The sequence below is a fragment of the Cajanus cajan genome, chromosome 2, assembly GCF_000230855.2.
Source record: "Cajanus cajan strain Asha chromosome 2, NIPB_CcT2T_4, whole genome shotgun sequence".
In the NCBI taxonomy this organism is placed as follows: domain Eukaryota; kingdom Viridiplantae; phylum Streptophyta; class Magnoliopsida; order Fabales; family Fabaceae; genus Cajanus; species Cajanus cajan.
This window is the reverse complement of record NC_138518.1, coordinates 11,417,178-11,437,471: the sequence shown is the minus strand read 5'-3', so window position 1 is coordinate 11,437,471 and position 20,294 is coordinate 11,417,178. Positions and strand designations below refer to the sequence as shown.

At 33.0% G+C, this 20,294-nt stretch overlaps 2 protein-coding genes across 2 annotated transcripts; both read left to right on the top strand.

The window, feature by feature from the left end:
* The first annotated feature begins 4,823 nt into the window (after positions 1 to 4,823).
* On the top strand, positions 4,824 to 7,186 carry LOC109794393 (uncharacterized). The gene is made up of 3 exons (XM_083069394.1): positions 4,824 to 6,244; positions 6,354 to 6,717; positions 6,815 to 7,186. Exons 1-3 carry the CDS (start codon positions 4,824 to 4,826, stop codon positions 7,184 to 7,186), a joined length of 2,157 nt encoding a protein of 718 aa, XP_082925520.1.
* A 6,574-nt stretch (positions 7,187 to 13,760) lies between these two features.
* On the top strand, positions 13,761 to 19,334 carry LOC109814273 (amino acid transporter AVT6A). The gene is made up of 6 exons (XM_020378655.3): positions 13,761 to 14,088; positions 14,185 to 14,666; positions 15,070 to 15,225; positions 15,752 to 15,955; positions 16,580 to 17,045; positions 18,799 to 19,334. Exons 2-6 carry the CDS (start codon positions 14,240 to 14,242, stop codon positions 18,935 to 18,937), a joined length of 1,392 nt encoding a protein of 463 aa, XP_020234244.1. The 5' UTR covers positions 13,761 to 14,088; positions 14,185 to 14,239; the 3' UTR covers positions 18,938 to 19,334.
* Positions 19,335 to 20,294: the final 960 nt, after the last annotated feature.

The following is a 20,294-nucleotide window of genomic DNA, read 5'->3' as shown; positions in this document are numbered from 1 at the left end:
TTTGTCACTAAAAATTACTTTTACTTGCACTTTCAATATAATATATGTTGATATATTGTTAAAAAATATAAATATATGCTATAGTAACATACAATATATGTTGTTGAATCTCATTTAAAATCAATACCAAAATTGTGTGTGTGGTAAGAACCTTTTAAGTGCACAACATGACACACACATAATAGTAACATAATATTTGTCATTAAAAATTAGTTTTATTTACACTATAAATATAATATATGTTGATATATTGTTAAAAAAAATATAAGTATATGTTATAGTAATACACAATATATGTTGTTGAATCTCATTCAAAATTAATATTAAAATTGTGTGGTAAGAACCTCGAAGTGCACAACATGACACATACCCAATAATGACATAATATTTGTCACTAAAAACTACTTTTACTTACAATATAAATACAATATATGTTGATATATTGTTAAAAAATATAAGTATATGTTATAGTAATACATAACATATGTTGTTAAATCTCATTCAAAATTAATACTAAAATTGTGTATAGCTATATATCAAATAAATTTATAACTACATATATTATATACCTATAATAACACATTTTGTTTGTCACTGTATGTAATATTTCTTATAGTGATAATTTTATGTTTTTTTTATAAGCTAAAAGAATTTATTAATGTTAATAAATATTTTTGTGATTTATAATCATAACTTTTTTGTCAATACAATAATTAATATTATTTTTTATTTTAGATTTCACTTAACTTATAGAATTATACTTAATTAATCATCCGGCAAATATAATGATGTATACGTGTTAAATATTCAATATAATAATAAAAGAATAATGAGATGTATTTTCTAATCAATAAACAAAATGCACACAATTAATTTAATTAGAAAAATAAAAAATATGATAAGAAAATGACTGTAATAAAAATAAATATGAAAATGAAAACAAATTTAAATTATTTATAGTGAAAAATTATTTAAACAAAGATTTTTTAATTTTTTAATTTTGAAATAATACTCGATTATTCACTTTGTAAACAATAATGCATATATTTATTATTATTTTATGTATAATTTTTACCTTAAAAAAAGACTTCACAATAGTAATTATTTCCGATTAATTTGAAACATGAAAGCAATTAGTAAACTTTTTTTTTCTTAAATGAAAGTATTTTTTTTATTAATAAGAATTAAAATAACAATAGCAACGTAAATTCAAACTTGGATCCTGTATTGCCAGAACCACCGTTAGCCCATTATTATTTTATTCATGAAAAGCAATTGTTAAACAACTTGCAAAATTTTAAAATTGAAGGCATTTATTATAGCAATAGGAAGTCATTCACTAAGCCCCTGTTTGTTTCAGGGGATTTACTGTTTACGACGAACGAAAGGTGAAGAAACTTGACGTTTGTTTCTGCTGATTTGCACCGAAAGAAAAACGAAGAAAAGCGGGAGAACCCGCGTGGCCGTTTCTCACGAAGTTGTGAAGAAAAGAGATGAAAGTCACGTAAGAAATGAAAAAACCCGATAATACCCTTGCTCAAAAGCTAAAAAGAGATGAAGCTCTGCCATGCTCATGCATGCAGAGAATGTGCTATGCAGCAGAGGAATCTCTGCCATGGTTCACGGGCCTTTGTCCTTCGTTTGAATGGCACAGTGACGCGTTTGAAATGAGGCTGAATGAGTCTCACTAGTCACGCGTTTATAAGAGACTTGGAAGCTCTGTGTGTGTTGTGTGCTCGTGCGAGGGTGGTTGTTGTTGCAGTGATTCTCGACGGGGTAGCCATTGTAGGTAAGCTTCATTTCTTTATGCATGAGGGAGGGTAGCCGAGGTATGAGAATGAAGAATGGAAGACAAATCGCGGTGAAAAACTGAACCTCCAGCCAGCATAATCGATTATGCATGACACATAATCGATTATGGTGACATATTTTTGCTTCCAGGCGCATTCCTTCGTCGTCGCTGTTGTGGGGTTGTGGGATTGTTAGTGTTGGATCGAGCGCTTACCACTAGGCCAAAAGCTATAGTTGATAGTCAGGACGCAACTCTTTTTACTTAAGAGCGCAGCAGCCCAAGCGCCATGATTCGACAGTGACTTGGCCCACCTAGCCTCCGCCACGGGACAAATGATGCAACCCGCAACAGTTAGGATGATTTTGTGCTTCTCGTTTCATTTGTTTATTTGTTTTTTAATTCTATAAAATCCAATCAGCTCACACCCTTTCTTTAATTCTATTTTATTAGTTTAATTAATTAATTAATTTGTACTCTAATTTGATGTCACTTTGGCTATTGTCGGTTGCCATTGTCAACTTTTTTTTTAATATTAAGAAAATTCTATTATTTAAATATTGACATCAAAAAGTGGAAATATAAAAAAAATAAAGTAATACATGTTTATAAAATTAAAATAATAACACTTTCATAAACATTAATAAAATAATGTTAGAAAATATAATTATCATAATATATTTTGTTATTATTATATATTATTATAAATATTATTATTATTATCATTATTATTAATATTATTATTATTTATTATAATTAGTATCATTATTATTTATTATGATTCTTATTATTTTTCTAATATTTATTATTATTGTTATCATTATTTATTATTTTTTTTAATAAACTATTAATATAATTTTATTGTAATTATTATTATTTACAATAAATAATGTTCTACTCATTTTTAATCCAAGGGTAAAAGTGTAAATTACATATTCATCTATTAAATTTTTAATTTTTATCTATCACATCAATTAATTTATACACAAATTCTCACAAACTTTCCATTCACTTTCCACTATCTTTCCCTTAATCCAAACAACTTCACTTTCCACTCTCTATCTCTTCAAATCTTTCATTTTCCACTCTCCCAAATCCATCCTTCAATCCAAACACAACCTAACATTACTATTATATTTATAATCATAATAATAATAATAATAATAATTATTATTATTATTATTACTATTATTATTCATCACAGTCACAATATTAAAGATTTTAAAATTAATCTAACTTGGTCAACAAAATACTTTCGCAACATAAAAGTTAAAAGAGGTCTATTTTGAAAAAAAAATGGAGTACATACCACCAACATCATTATGTATAAAAATATAGGTAAAAGTGTTATTTTATATTAGACTTGAGAAAGTATGGAGAAGAAAGAAAAAATCAACTTGAGAAGAATGATTCTCAATCTGTGTATTAAGAAGTCCGAAATTGGTATTTATATATGAAAGGAGTAACTAACTGATTAATTGTCTAACTAATAAAGCTGAAATTAACTAATTATGGTATATTATAGTCTAATATTTCCCTTCAAGATATGACACGTTATACCCCACATATATAATTATACAATAGAGATAAATAAAAATCTTCATAAATAAAATCTAAGTCTCTAATCACAAAATGGTAAAAAGTTCACATTCATAAAACATAAATCTTAGTCTCATGTGGAAATTACAAAAGAATAAAATTAAGGTCTTCTAATCAATTTAACAAAAGTAACATTTTAAGTTAATCTTAACTAAGCCCCGGTGTTACATGTCCTATCAGAGCACACCCCACAATGAGACTTAAACCTCATCACCAATATCCTCATGTTGATGATCATCTACAATACAATAAAAATATACATAGAGCAATGAGGGAGTGAGAAACATCTCACTCTGGTTCAGATGTAAAAATAAATGTTAGGCAACGCACACACAATCATAACAAATACCACTCAAGTTACACATAACCAAGCATAACTCTCAAGTTATAGATACATTAGAATACATATACATTCACTTATCATGCAATAATGTAATGGACTCGACTCATAAATGTATACATGTGGCGCCATACGGAAGTTTCACATTTCTCATCACTAGTATGCTGCTATAGCAACATACCTGGGGCACGTTCATTCATGAATACATCACTGGTGACCCAAGGTACACTTGAAATAGCTCAATACATCACTAATATGCGGCCTAAGCGGCACACCTGGAATCATGGTAGTCAAAATCGCGGTTTGCCGCGTAAGATCGGACGTGTTCACGATCTTCATCTCCAATTTCGTGCTCGTGCTTGCTTTGGATCGCAAATTTTGCGGATCGTACGGGATCGTCGTGGAAGACCGTAAATCGCACAGAAGCGGCGCTCTTTTGCATGCTTAATTTTAGGTTTGTGGGTCAGACTTGGGACCTGGTTTTATGACCCAGAATTTAAAACACATTCAGCCCAAAAAAACCCTAACGGAAGCCCATATTCCCCCTAAGCCCAATAACTTAAGAAACATTAAAGGTGCTCTATGCCCCACATAGATTAAAAAAATATAAAAACCTTTCCACTCTCCCATTAAAAAACAAAGAACTAGAAGCCTCTGCTGCCTTGACTGCCGCTCTTCCTGATTCTCCCCTTTACAAAGCTGCTCTCCTTTCATGAATAAATTAAAGCTTCTGTAAAAGACTCCCGCTCTTCATACGTGAATAAAAAATAATTTACCGCCACTGCCCACTTCTACTCTTCTAAACCTATTTAATGAGTTCCAATCCCACTTATATATCATTCCATCTTTCTTATTATCCCTTTTTGTGGGCTGTGAAATTCTGATTTCCTCTCCTTGCTTATGTTCTCTCTTGCCCTAAAAGTTACAAACTGATTCAGAATTGGGTTTTGTTTACTGCAAGCCTGTACGTTTTTGCTGTAACCGTAAGCATACACTTTCTCTTATTTGTGCCATTTAATTCTTTTTTTTTTTAAAAGACTGTTACATAAATTATTAACTCTTCTATTATTTCTTATCTTCTAGACAATCATTAAAATGACTTCAAATCCAACTCCAAATTCTTCTGCCCCTGTGCCTCCCAAAAATGCTCCTGGAAATAGGAGTGATGTAGCTTGGAAGCATTGTATTTCAGTTGGTGGGGATACAAGGAAGCTTCAATGTAAATATTGCCAGAAGGTTATAACAGGGGGAGTTTATAGGTTGAAGCATCACTTGGCTGGTACTCAAAAAGATGTTGGTGCTTGCAAGGTTGTTACGGATGAAGTGAAGAAGGAAATGTGGGAAATTGTTGTTGGTTTGCAACAAAATTTGATCAAGAAATCATGCCTTAATAAGGAGGAGGAAAGTCTAGAAGCTGGTGATAAAAGAAAAGGCAATGAAGCAATTGACACTGGTAGTTCCATAAATATTTTTAAGAAGAGAGTAATTAGTACACAAGCCACCATCAATACCATGTTTAAGAAAGGTGTGAGAGAGGAAGCATGTCAAGCAATTGCTAGATTTTTCTACAACAATGCAATACCTTTCAATGTGGCAAAGAGTGAGGAATTCTTTGCTATGTTTGATTTGGTTTCAAAGCATGGCCTTGGATTTAAGCCTCCATCATATCATGAGATTAGAGTCAAACTTTTGAAGGAGGAAGTGAAAAATACATCAATTACTTTGCAATCATATAGGGATGAATGGGAGAAAACTGGATGCACAATTATGACCGATGGCTGGACTGACAAGAAAAGAAGGATAATAATCAACTTCCTAGTGAACAACCCAAAGGGAACTGTATTTTTAAAGTCCATAGATGCTTCTGCAATATCCAAAACTGCTGAAAAAGTTTTTGAGATGATGGATAGCATTGTTGAAGAGGTGGGGGAAGACAATGTTGTTCAAGTTGTAACAGATAATGCTGCAAACTATAAAGCTACTGGTCAAATGTTGATGGAAAAGAGAAAAAGGCTATTTTGGACACCATGTGCAGCACATTGTGTTGACTTAATGTTGGAGGATTATGAGAAGAAAATCCCAATTCATGAGGAGACAATTCCAAAAGGTAAAAGAATTACAACCTTTATCTATTCAAGAACTTCTCTAATCTCTCTACTACAACATTTCACAAAAGGAAGAGACTTGGTGAGGCCAGGTATTACTCGCTTTGCCACATCTTATTTAACATTAGGGTGTCTCCATGAGAACAAAGGTGCTCTAATTAGAATGTTTACTAGTAATGAATGGAAGTCTAGTAGGTATGCAAAAACAAAGGATGGAAAAACAGTTGAAAATGTGGTTTTGGATAAGGGTTTTTGGAGTAATATCATAATTTGTTTAAAGGGTGCGTTGCCTCTAATTGAAGTGCTTCGATTGGTTGATTCGGATCAAAAACCAGCCATGGGGTTCATTTATGAAGCAATGGACCAAGTTAAGGAGAAGATACAAATGACTTTCAATTCTATCAGAAAAAGGTAACTAAGTATATACTTATTTATTTAATTATTTGAAACTGAAAACAGAAAAATAACTCAATATATTTTGGTTTAGTTATTTGCCTCTGTGGAGCATCATTGATGAAAGGTGGGACAAGCAACTTCATAGGCCCTTACATGCTACAGGCTATTTCCTTAACCCTCAAATGCATTATCGTTCAGGATTTAAGGCTGATTTGGAAGTGAAACGAGGTCTAATAGACTGTCTAACAAGGATGGTGAAGGATGAGGATGAACAAACTTTAATTGATGTTCAAATTGATGATTTCAAAAAACGAGCTAAATATTGTGGTTGTCCCTTGGCTACTAGGTCAATTAATTTAAAGACTCCAGCAGATTGGTGGGAGTCTTACGGTGATGAGCATCCAGAACTCCAAAAATTTGCGATACATGTATTAAACTTGACATGTAGCTCATCTGGATGTGAAAGAAATTGGAGTTTCTTTGAAATGGTAAGTTAAGTAGAATTAAAATATATTATATATCTATAAAGTATAATTACTAGTCTACTATACTTGCTAGCTTCTTATCATATTTGCATTTGTTTAGGTCCACACAAAGAGAAGGAATAGGCTAAAACAAAGCACAATGAATGATGTTGTATATGTTATGGCTAATTCAAAATTAGCTAAGAAGAAGCAAACAAGGAAACCAGTTCAAATTAATTTTGATGATTTCTCATCCGATGATGAATGGATTATGGAAGATGAGCATGGGGAGAATGAAAGATTGGATTTGAATGTAAATAACTTGGATTCAGATGAGAACTTGGCTCCAATACAAGTTGGAGAGGATGAAACTGCACCTCTAGATGGTATGGAAATTGCTAATTTGAATGGTGAACAAGATGGAATTGAAAATGATGGAGTTGAAGATATCTTAAGCGATTATGATTTTAACTTGCAAGATTATTTGCTTTAGAGTTTAGATGAATTATCTTTTTGTAACTAAGATAGAATCTCTATTTGATAACTAGGATGGAGCCACTATTTTGTAATTGGGAACAATGGGAAAGAGTTACAGTTTTGTAACTAGGATGGGGTTTTTACTTTTTAATATATATTAGCAATTTGGCTTACTAGTTACTACTTTATATTATATAAATATCATTGTTTTTTGTTTATCTAGTTAAATTTTTACTGTTTTTTTACTAGGATGAAGCTGTGTTTTTTTTACTACAAAACTTATGTGTATGTATATATGAATTTCATAATCTTTGTAGGATCTTACGATCCATGTTACGATCTTCTGTTTTACGATCCATACTTCCCTTTGCGATCTTGAGTAAGATCTCGATTTTGACTACCTTGCCTGGAATAGCTCAATACATCACTGGCATGCGACCTAAGCGGCACACCTGGAATATATTTTTTCATCACTGGTGACCCAAGGTACACCTAGAATAGCTCAATACATCACTGACATGCTGCCTAAACGGCACACCTGGAGTCATATATGCACATGATGCATGTCACACATTCACTATTTTATTGGCTCAACATTTCACTTATCATGTTTCATCATATCTCATGTCACATTATCTCATAATATCATATCATAGATTATATGTTTACTTTTCACATTTTCACGTTATATTCGCATAGTCTCAGACAAGGAACTTCTCATAGTCATATACAAAATAGTACATAATCATACCCAGAAATTATCCAACATCATACCTATTCAATTCGTAATTCATAATATACGAAGCATAAAGGCCATAGATTCAACTTCATGATTTCGCGCATTTTCTACAACCCACCAGTTAATGTAATATTTTAATTGGTCAAAACACTTTAAATATTATTCGAAACATGAATCCATCATCAATTTTACACATAATGCCTCAAAATTCATCCAAAGATCATATCCCTAATATTACTTCATAGGATTTCCACAAGAATCTACAGAGCACTCTAATTCATATTAAAACTTGTCTATTTTTGAAATTAAACACATATTCACACTTATAAAACATCAAGAAACACAACAGAACAATCAGAAAGCAAAATAGAAAACTTTCATATTTTGCCTATTCCTAGAAGCATGCATCAGGCAAGGGATTGGGGGCCAATCCTGTTACCTAACAATTATTCTCACACCCCGAGCGAGATTTCTCACTCCCCTTACCTGGATAAGCAGAAGATGAAGCTAGAGCAGAATCTGGTTAATCTCCTTCTCTTAGTTCTCCTTGGTTTTTAGAGAGTGTGTCAAGGAGCAGCGCCTGAGTATGCTATTTATAGATGTCAAAAGTGGCCAGAACGGCCCGTTTTGGATTCAGAACGGCCCGTTTTGGATCTAGAACGGTCCGTTCTAGATTCATTCGTCATGTGTAAAATTCACTTCTAGAATGGCCCGTTTTTAAACCAGAACGGTCCGTTCTGGAGATGAGTTTTAACTCATAATGACCATGTTTGGAACGGCCCGTTCCCACAGTGAAACGGATCGTTCTAATCTAGAATTTATAAGCCTTTTTAGTAGTTTGAAACGACCCGTTCTGGGCTACTAAATCACCCTTATTGGGCTTTGAGTTTTCATATAATTTGTGAAAATCAGGGTGTTACACGAGATGGAGTGAAAATGTTAATTATACCCATCTTGCCAATTAGAGAATGGAAGTGAGGTGAGGGAAGAACCTTAGTGAATACATCAACTAGTTGGTGGCAAGAAGGAATATGAACAAGCTTGAGAACTCCAGAATTGACTTTCTCATGTATGAAGTGACAGTCTATTTCGATGTGTTTAGTTCTCTCATGAAAAGTAGGATTAGTAGCAATGTGTATTGTAGTCTGATTATCGCAATAAATCAAAGAAGGAGTAGGAGAAATGCCAAAATCATGTAACAAGCTTTGTAACCCAGTTAGTTCACTTGCTAAACTGGCCAAGGATCTGTACTCTACTGCAACAGAAGAACAACTAACTATGGACTGATTTTTAGACTTCCATGATATGAGTGAATCACCAAGGAAAACACAAAACCCTGAAGTGGATTTCCTGCTGTCTATACAATTTGCCCAATCTGCATATGCTTGAAAATGCAATGAAGAAGTAGCTGAAAAGAAAACACCTTGTCCAGCAGTGCCTTTCAAGTATCTAAGTAAATGATGGAAAACATGGAGGTGAGGTATGCGAGGTTGTGAAATGAACTAGCTGAGCCTGTGTACAACATAACTGATATCTGGTCTAGGAATTGTAAGATATAGAAGTCTACCAATTAACCTACGATAGGTAGTATTGTCAGGTAAAAGCTCTCCATCTGAAATGCTAAGTTTGAGGTTAGATTCCATGGCAACTGAAGCAGGTTTAGAATCCAGAAAACTTGTGTCATCCATTAAAGATAAAATATACTTCCTCTAACAAAGAAAATGCCACTCTTGGATCGAGCAATTTCTAGGCCAAGGAAATAGTAAGGCACCAAGATCTTTGAGCTTAAAAATTTTCTTAAGTTGGGATTTAGTCTATTCAATCAGTGCATGAGATGGACCATTAACTACAATATCATTAACATATATCAATAATGCTACAAAGGTAGATTCAGAACCCTTTGTGAATAAAGAATAATCATTCTTGGATTATTGAAAGCCAAGCTGAGATAATAGGCAAGCAAGCTTAGTAAACCACTGTCTAGATGCTTGTCTAAGGCCATAGACAGACCTAATTTGCATACAATTTTCTCCCCCTAAGGTGAATATTGGTGTTGGATAGGATAACCTTGGGGAAGATCCATATAAATTTCCTCAAACAAATCACCATTTAAGAAAGCATTGTTGATGTCCAACTGAGCTAAATACCACCCTTTAATAGCTGCCAAAGACAATAATAATCAACAGAAGTTAGTTTTGCATCAGGAGAATATGTCTCAATGAAATCCAAACCTGCTTGTTGGGTGTAACCTTTGGCCAACAATCTGACCTTGTATTTATCAGTGGTCCCATCAGCTTTATGTTTAACTTTATAGACCCATTTACAACCAATTGAGTGTTTGCTAGTAGGTAAAGGAACAATGCTCCAAGTTTGATTTGATTCCATGGCTTTCAATTCATCTGTCATAGCATCCTACCAATGTGGGATTTTGTATGCTTGGTGATAAAATTGAGGTTCAAACTCAGATGAAATGTGACAAATAAATGATTGATATGAAGGTGTTAATCTGTGATAGGAGAAGTGATTGATAATAAGATAAGGAGAATTGGATGGTTTGGAAACTTGATAACACAAAAAAGTGATTTAGGTGAGATGAATTTCTAGAATTTCTCGTTGATCTTCTAACATGTAAATCAACTTGAGGATTAGAAGGTATTGCGGGTTGAAGATTATTTGGTGGATTTGGTGGGGCGGTTATGTGAGGATCATCAAAAGGAATGGGAATGACAGTATCATGAAAAGGACCAAACAGAGGTTGTGTCCATTGGGAAAGGTGAGAGGGAAAAATATTCTCATGAAAGATAACATCTCGGGATATAAAGAACTTGTGTGCAGTTAACTCATACAATCTATAACCCTTGTAACCTGCAGGATATCCCATAAACACAGATGGTATAACTCTTGGAGTAAACTTGTCCCTATGAGAAGTAGGTGTTGATGCATAACAAAGGCAGCCAAATACTCTCAAATCTAAGTAAGAAGGTGCTTTCTAATACAACAATTCAAAAGGAGATTTGAACTTCAATATCTTAGAAGGTATCTTGTTAATGATGAATGCAACAGTGGTGATGCAATAACCCTAAAAGGGAAGGGCCATTCGAGACTGAAACATCAAGGATCTAACAACATTCAATAGATGTTGATGCTTTCTTTCTACAACTGAATTCTGTTGAGGTCTTTCAGGGCAAGAAAATTAATGAATAGCTCCTTTGGACTTCAAAAAATCAGAAAGAGCAAGTTTCTTTGCATTATCTTATGCACTTGATTTTGTTCCTAAACTGAGTATCAACAATTAGAAGAAACCCATAATGATTTTGGGAGCTTCATATTTGTGTTGCATCAGATGAACCCATACAAATCTTGTATGATCATCCACTATAGTCCAGTAGAATCATTTTCCAGCATGTGTAAACTCATGGTATGGACCCCAAGTGTCAATGTGGATTAAATCAAAGGGATAAGAAGAAAAATTGTTGTTAGAAACAAATTTCAATTTGTGTTATTTTTCCAAAGGACAAACACGACAAGGAAAATGTGGAACTCTAGAAGAAATAAGATTGTATTTATTATTGAGTGTTACAAAAGAATCATGAGAAAGGTGGCCTAATCTATGATGCCAAATGTCAAGGGACACAGAATTACAATGAAATTTAAATGAAACAGTATTGAATTGCATAGAATCAGTATGTAAGATGTATAGTCCATTATGTGATTCACCCTTGCCAATTATTAGAGAAAAAAGCTTGTCCTGTATTATGAAAGAATTATCAAAAAATATGATTCTGAAAGAGTGTGCATATAAAAGTTCACTCAATGAAATCAAACTGAATGTAAAGGTGGGAATGTAAAAGACATTGGTCAATATTAACTTTGGAAACAGGTAAACAGAACCTATACCCTCAATTGGAATTCTACTACCGTTAGGTAATGTGACAAAAGAATTCTTGATAGTAGTCAGATCATGAAAAGATTGTTTGGAAAAACATATGTGATTGGTAGCACCCGAGTCTAACAGCCAACATGTGGGAGATGAAAAAGAAGATTTTATAGTGGATAATATGATACCTGAAGTGGGATTTGAATTAACATTGTCAACAGGCATGATTTGAGAGGATAACAACTGAATTAATTGTTGACACTAGGCACTGGTGAGCTGTGTGGTGTTGGAGATGCCGGACACTTGACTTGTATTATTAAAGGAAAAATCAATAACCTAAGCAACAAGATTTTTGGATTTTGCCAGGAGGATATTCGTGAAGTTTGAAACATAATGGGCGATCTTTGTTGCCAAATTTTGAACGGTTTGCACCTAAGGATGGATTGGGATTATTCTTAGCAGCAAGAGCCGTATGGGAATCAATAAGAGAAGGAATGGCAATTCCAACTTCTCTTTGCTTCTCATCTTGAACAACTAGAGAAAAAACTTTGTTGATATGGGGAATAGGTTCCATAAGCAGAAGCTATTCACGAATGTGAGAGAAAGATTCATTCAAACCCATCAAGAAAGTCATGACATATTCAATGTGATAGTGATCAAGAAGAAGACTAAGCGCACCATAGGTACAACTACTAGAAGGTTTATATGCTTTTAATTTTTCCCAAATAGATTTCAAATTGGTGCAATATTGGCTTATAGAATCAGTACCTTTAACAATACTCATCAATTCCTTGCGAAGTTGATAAATTCGAGGGCCATTCTTTTATTGGAAGCGATCTTTTAGATCTTGCCAAATCTCAGAAGCTGAAAAAGAATACAAGATGCTGGTAACGATATCCTTAAAAACAGTTATACAGCCACAAGATGACAATGTTGTTACACCGAAGCCAAGCACTTAGTTGAGGATCACCATTTGGTGGGTGAGGAATAGAACCATCAACGAACCCAAGTTTAATCTTGACGAAAAGAGCAACAACCATGGCATGATTCCAAGTAAGAGGTCGAGAAACCAAAGCAATGCCAGGACCATCGGAATGATGGAGGAAAAAAGGATTAGAGAGATCTTCTATGGCAGAATCAAGGAAGAAGGAAAAAGAAATGAATCAGAGTGTATACACTGATACCATATTAGACTTGAGAAAGTATGGAGAAGAATGAAAAAATCAACTTGAGAAGAATGATTCTCAGTTGTGTATTAAGAATTCTGAAACTAGTATTTATACATGAAAAGAGTAACTAACTGATTAACTATCTAACTAATAAAGCTGAAATTAACTAACTATGATACATTATAGTATAGTATTATATTCTTAATTATAAGAAATATAAGATACTTTTGAATGTATTAATTTTTTTTAAATATTGTTAACTTTTTTATGAATCTATTAATACTATTCATTTTTTTTTAATAAAAATGAATGCATATATTAAGTAACTAACACTATAAATCAATGGTTGAAAAAATTATCTTAATTTTTGAGTGATGTGTTAAATATAATTATCACTTATGTTATTTAATTTCAAGAGTATTTTTGAAATATAATTTTAAATTATAATTAATTAATTTAATTTCGCTTGTCACTTTAATTAAAGTTTGTGTATTTTGTCTTTCAAATCTATCCAATAAAGCAACAGCCTGTCATCATTTTGTTACCCAATTGGCGATTCAGTCACGTGCGTATCCAACAATGGTTAAATTATTCCCACATTGATTGCCTGCACTCAGGTTCACACATTTAATCTTGTACCGATGATCTAACGGCTAAAATTATTCTCTTATCAAATTTTGAATTTTATAAGGACTGCAAAATAAAACCAAAGGCTCAGATTCAAGTTCGTTCCTCTCCGACCGCAGAGAATCATAATCCGTTAATTAAGGTACGACTTGTATAAATAAATCGAACACTGTTGTTGATGGAACATACGTTTTCTTCTTCTCTTTCTCTTTGTTTGGTATATGAAACAAACAAACTGTAATAGTTTTCCCATTCATGATCCAATCCTCATCCTGTCTTGAAAATTCTATTTTTTTTTCTCTCTCTTCTTCTTTGGTTCCGTATTTCCAAGATTTATCAAAAACACCCAAAAATCTTTGATTTGTTGGCTTTGGTGTTTGTTTTGTTGGAGAGATCAGGGTTCTGAATTCTGGTCCATTTGGTGATCTGGGTTTTGTTCAATCTCATATTTTGTGTTTTTGCTTTTCTTTCTGGATCCTGGGTTGCTTTGAATTTTTTCTTTCCAGGTTTGTATCACTCAGCGTGTGAATTTTGTTGAACTAATTGCTCCCAAGTTTGAATCTTTGCTTCAACTTGAAAAGTGGGCGTGTTTTGTTTGGCAGAGTGGTTAAGCTGGTTTCAAACTTTTGAATAAAAAATAAAACTTGAAAGCTGAAAATGACGATCGTAAGTGTAGAACCTAAGGCAAAGAAGACAAAATCAAGGAAGAGCAAGCCAGTTGCTGATGAGAAGGCACCTTTGATTCCCAAAACTCATGATGATTCAGGGTTTGATGATTTCAATGGTGCTTCATTTTCTGGGGCAGTTTTCAACTTGTCCACCACAATTATTGGTGCAGGGATCATGGCCTTGCCTGCAACACTGAAAAAGTTGGGGTTGGTGCCTGGTCTTCTGGCTATTATCTTCACTGCTTTTTTGACAGAGAAGTCAATTGGGTTCATGCTTAGGATTTCTAGAGCAGGGAATATTACTTCTTATGGGAACCTCGTGGGGGATTCCTTTGGAAAATTTGGAAAAGCTCTGGTGCAGATATGTGTTGTAGTCAACAACATTGGCATGCTGATTATTTACACTATTATTATTGGTAAAGACTATATTCTTAAGGTTAATACATAAAATTTTATGAATTTAATCAGAATGCATTGATAGTGTAAATATTTTGTTGACACTGGCATCTGATCATTAATTGTTCTATATGATAAAAAAAAAGTTGCGTGTAAGGTGATTTCTAGTTAGTTGACATCATAGTTATCAGAATTTTATGATTTACTATTCGAATCTTACAATTTGGTAACCTACCGATACGCATTATAAGATGAATCTAAAATGATTTTATGAAAATCTTTACAGTGATAGTGTATTTAAACTCAAAATTTTGTTTTTGGTGGACTTGTTATCTAATTCATGGGTTAAGGTTTTTGTTGAACCCCTCAATCTGTTTAGATGAGAACTTTGGGTTGTAATTCAGTTGTGTTTTTATATTGAAGGCGATGTGATTTCGGGAACAGCTTCTTCTAGTGGATCTCATCATTCTGGTGTACTTGAAGGGTGGTTTGGAGTTCATTGGTGGACAGGACGTACATTTATTCTTCTTTTCACAACAGTTGCTGTGTTTGCACCTTTATCCTGCTTCAAGCGAATTGGTGAATGTTCTTCTCTTACCTTAATTTAAGTGAAAGATAAAAGCATAATATTAGCACAATTTTGGGTTTTGACTTCCTATGGTTGTGCTTGTGACAATGCTAAGGTGTTGCTACTTGCTACAATGGCTGTTGTCATATCAAATTATTCATTGGAGATTTTGACAGCCAAGATAAGTTAGCATTAAGGCTTGACATAAGCTAGGAATCCCTATTAGTTGCGTGTTAATTTCTATATTTCTCAGTTTTGTGATAGTTTTAAAATATCTAGTTTATGGCAGAAATTAAGCAAACAAGTAACTGAATTTTTAAAAAAAGCTTTTTGTTATTTTGTTGCCATATATTATTGAGTATGACATCTGAGTGGTACGTTGTCCATCTTGTATTTTGGTACCAACATGTTAAATACTTTGACCAATTTTGTTTTTGTTCAAGTTATGTGATGGGACTGTGGGATAGGTATATTGATGACACACTTGGAGTTAGCCCATCTTTTATAACTTGTGTGAGTGCTCTGTGGCTTTTGCAGATTCGTTAAGATACACTTCTGCATTGTCATTTGCCTTAGCAGTGGTGTTTCTTGTTATTGCTGTGGGAATCTCAATTTTCAAGATTGCAATTGGAGGCATTGGGATGCCTAGACTCTTCCCAGTAATTACTGATGTAGCCTCAGTTTTTGAACTGTTCACTGTAACTCCTGTGGTTGTGACAGCCTATCTATGCCACTTCAATGGTATGAAAATTTCTCATACCTTTGTTTGGAAGTCATTATTACCCTTGTTTTTAATGTTCTAATCGAGAACATACATATGTAATTGTAACTTTGTCATTAATTTTAATAACATGAAAAATATTGTGAGGTCAATCCAGCAGATCCTTCCTCAAGCCTCACTCTTGTCCTAGTCCAACTAATTTGAAAAGAAAATATCACTGAAAATAAAATGGTTCGTACCATGCATATGAGTTTATGATTGACTAAGTCCACCATGGTACTAAACTGTGACAGTGAAACCATTTAGTTTCAGAATTGTTTTCTATTTCATTTTGTTTTGATTTTGTTCTTGTTTTTCAAATGTTTATATAGAAAACAGTGAAGACGTGTTTTTTAGTGTTTTCTACTTTCACCTTTTCTTGTACAAATTTTAGAAAACTATAAACAAACAGAATGACTTATGCTTGGTTGCTTAAAGTGGTGACAGAAATTTCAAGAGTATTTAAGTACTATTAGACATTGTTGAAAATGTTCCAGTTACGTGATATCATGACAACACATAACAGGAGTTAGCTATATACTGATCCACCTGTAAGCTTCATGAATAAATTGTTTGATGTTTTCATTGTGTGCACTTTTTTGCAGTAAACCCTATAGATAACGAACTTGAGGACTCCTCACAAATACATGGGATTGTGCGTACTTCCCTTGGTCTATGTGCTTCAGTGTACATGCTGATAAGCTTCTTTGGGTTCCTCCTATTTGGTGAAGGAACTCTTGATGATGTGCTTGCCAATTTTGACACTGATCTCGGAATTCCTTTTAGTGCTGTGCTTAATGATGCTGTTCGTTTTAGCTATGCTGCACATCTTGTTCTTGTATTTCCAGTTGTTTTCTTCTCTGTGAGGATCAACCTAGATGGTCTCCTGTTTCCATCAGCTAGGCCTTTGGTTCTGGATAACTTCAGATTTGTATCAATTACCATTGGCCTTATTGTTGCTGTCTTCTTGGGAGCCAATTTCATACCAAGCATTTGGGATATTTTCCAGTTCACTGGAGCAACAGCTGCTGCATGTTTAGCATTCATATTTCCAGCCTCCATCACCCTTAGGTGAGTTTGGTGCTAAATTCTTTTAGTTCAGTAATGCATTTGGTTACATGGTTTTTCTGTTCTCTCCGTAGATAAGTACTAGTAGTTGTGATAAATGTACTTGGTCGTAGGATTTTGTTCTTTGACTTGCACACTGAAAATAACTATCCAGGGAATATGCCAGTAGCTAGGCATGGCAACAGGACGGGGCGGGGCGGGGGCTGGTTTTATGTTCCCCGCTCCCGTCCTCACAAATTTAAACCACCCCCGTCCCCGATACCCACTAGGGTTAAAATATGGGTATCCATCCCCGTCTCCGGCGGGGTTCGGGTTTCCCCACCCCAGCCCCGCCCCCGCTCCTACCTTTTTTTTTTCTTTCTTTTCATTCCTTTTTTCTTTTAAATAAATATGAAAAAATATAAAAAAAAAATAAAAAAAAAATAATACAAATTTTTACATATAAATATTTCTAACTTTGGTTTATATATATATAAAAATAATTTTTTAATTATATTATTAAGCGGGGCGGGGGCGGGGGCGGGTATTAACGTCCCCGTCCCTGTCCCGATTTTATCAATCAACCCGAACCCGAACCCAATAAATACGGGTTTTCCCATTCAAATCGGGGTGGGTTCAGGTACCTACGGGAGCGGGTTAGATTGCCATGCCTACCAGTAACCTACTTTATATGAAAAATACTAACATGATTCTAAGAGCATCACAATGCAAGTTGTGTAACTATGTATCTTATTTTACTTTATTGAGTCCTACATTATCACATTACATTTAAGTAACCCATAAGCAACTCATTATATTTTAACTTCAGTGGTAAAATTTTAAGCAATCCTTACTAAATCATTTTTTTTTGGATATAGTTTACCGGTTTCTCCCACTCGTTATCTAAAGTTGATGATATAAAAATGATTTTTTATTTATAATTTATTGTATTTTATATAAGATACAAAGGTTAAATTTAAGATATATTTTGTGTCATGTAAGCCGACTCCGATGGGAATAAAATGAGACAAGGTTGCGTAAACATAAGATACTAGTGTTGTTGATGCTCCAAGTAACGAGAATCCCAGACATAACAAACTGCAGAAAATATTAGTAGTTGTGTTGTCCACTGCAAGCATAGCAGTGCACTCTATTAATGATTTAACGATTCTGATGTAGTTATCATTCCCTTATGTAGCAAACAATTCTAGAATGAGCAGTGTCTATTAGGCACAAGCTAGTGGCAACTGTTAAAAAGCTCAAGACACAAAAATAATAATTGAAAAAGGCATTGATAGGAAAGGCAAAGTGCACTTTGCTTATCTCTACATGTCGAATGAGATTAGTTGATCACTGCTGGCTATTGGATACCCTTGTGCCCTGTTTGGAACTGTGGAAAGAAAATTAGGTGGAGAGAAAGTTTTAAATTGAGTCGAAGAGAAAATAGAAAGAGAAAAAATCTTGAGTTTTTCTTTCAGAAAGTTAATTTTCCTTTTTTTTCCCCTCTCCATTTTCTCTTCAGCTAAACAAATGAAAATACACTATTATATGCATTTTATTTCCTTTCTCCCGAACATATGATTAGTGTACACCTAAAGAATGAATTAAAAAAGTGTACACAAAGAATAAAGATAACAAAATCCTTGATCTTGTGTTTTTCATTGATTGTGCTTAACAGCCACTTTGTCATGCATGAAAAACTGCTTGATGTTATGCTTCTGCAGCTATTTAAAATCAATTCAACATTATCATTAAAGTTTGTTATTTTTTACTATAGGGATCGGTACCATATTGCAACTAGAAAAGACAAGATTCTATCTATCTTTATGATAGCCCTCGCACTCTTGGCGAATGTTGTGGCTATATACAGTGATGCCTTTTCCTTGATCAAGAACAGTATAACTAAACGTGATTGATTTCTTGAAACTTTCTCTAGAAGTCCACAGTTTCAGATATGTTCATGGTTTCACATGAAGGAGTGGCAGGGCTTTTGAGAGTGTCTGATTGATGGGTTAATTGTGAAATAAATAAAGAAGCTACCCTGTGTACAGTTGTTCTTCAAAATTGTGTGAAGGCCTTCAACATGTTCAGACTCTTCAGAGCCTCCTTTGTGATGTTGTGCACTTTGCTTTTATAGTTCTAGAGGTTCTGTTTTGTTTTTTTGTTTTTTGTATTTTTTTTTTATATTTAAAAAAAAAAACTGAATGATGCTTTTGAAAATGTTTGTTAATAGTTTGTAATTGTATTGTACATTTGCTTGCCTAGAAATACAACATTTTGGGCTCTTCATGGTATCGCCCTAGTCCGATTAAATGTTTTTTTTTTTCAAATATATCTCTATTAGTTAATAATACACTCAAAGGTCTTGGTACTATAGTAACCACTCATCCCGTCCCCCACCACACTTGTTATATATCTAATATAGAGTAAATGATCAAATTAGTTTTTATAATTTTATGTTATTTCAATTTACTCTTTGATTCTAATTAAACTAAAACAAAATCCTTAAAAATATAATGTCATTTATTTAAGTTCTTTTATTAAATAAGTTATGTTTTTTTACACAAAAGTGTACATGAAACAATAGTACAATATGACATATATGTGATATGTATGTGGAATGATATATGTTACATGGGTGTGTTAAGTGACATATGACTATAAAACATAATATTATTTTAATTTTTGAAATTGTAATATTATGTCACTTTAGTGTGTGAATTGTAACTCAATGTCACTTTATCTCTTAAAATTTTAACTTGATATCATTTTAATCTTCAAACATTATCATAATTTTATTTTAATCAAGTAATTATGATTTGAATATTTTTAAAATAAAATAGATAATTAATTTAATATTGTAAATAAGATGATAAATATATTCAAAAATAGATAGTTATTGTTAAATATATAACTTATATATTTAAAATAATTATTTATTCAAATTTTATATATAATTTATATATTCAAGTATAATATTTATTTATTTATATATATAATTTACTTTAAATTTTAGTTATATATAATAAATATTTAACATGTGCATTGCGTATATTAAAATACTAGTTTTTATTTTAAATATGCTATATCTTTTTTTTTTGTAATCATCAATTTTCCCCATCTTATATCCATTTTATTTTCCAAAATACTTAAATAAATACAGTTTCTAACTTCCCTATATTTATATTTTATTTTCATAATTAATTCTCTTATATAAATTATTTCTTATTTTTCTATTGTGAAAAATATCTATTACTTTCATTTTCCAAAAAT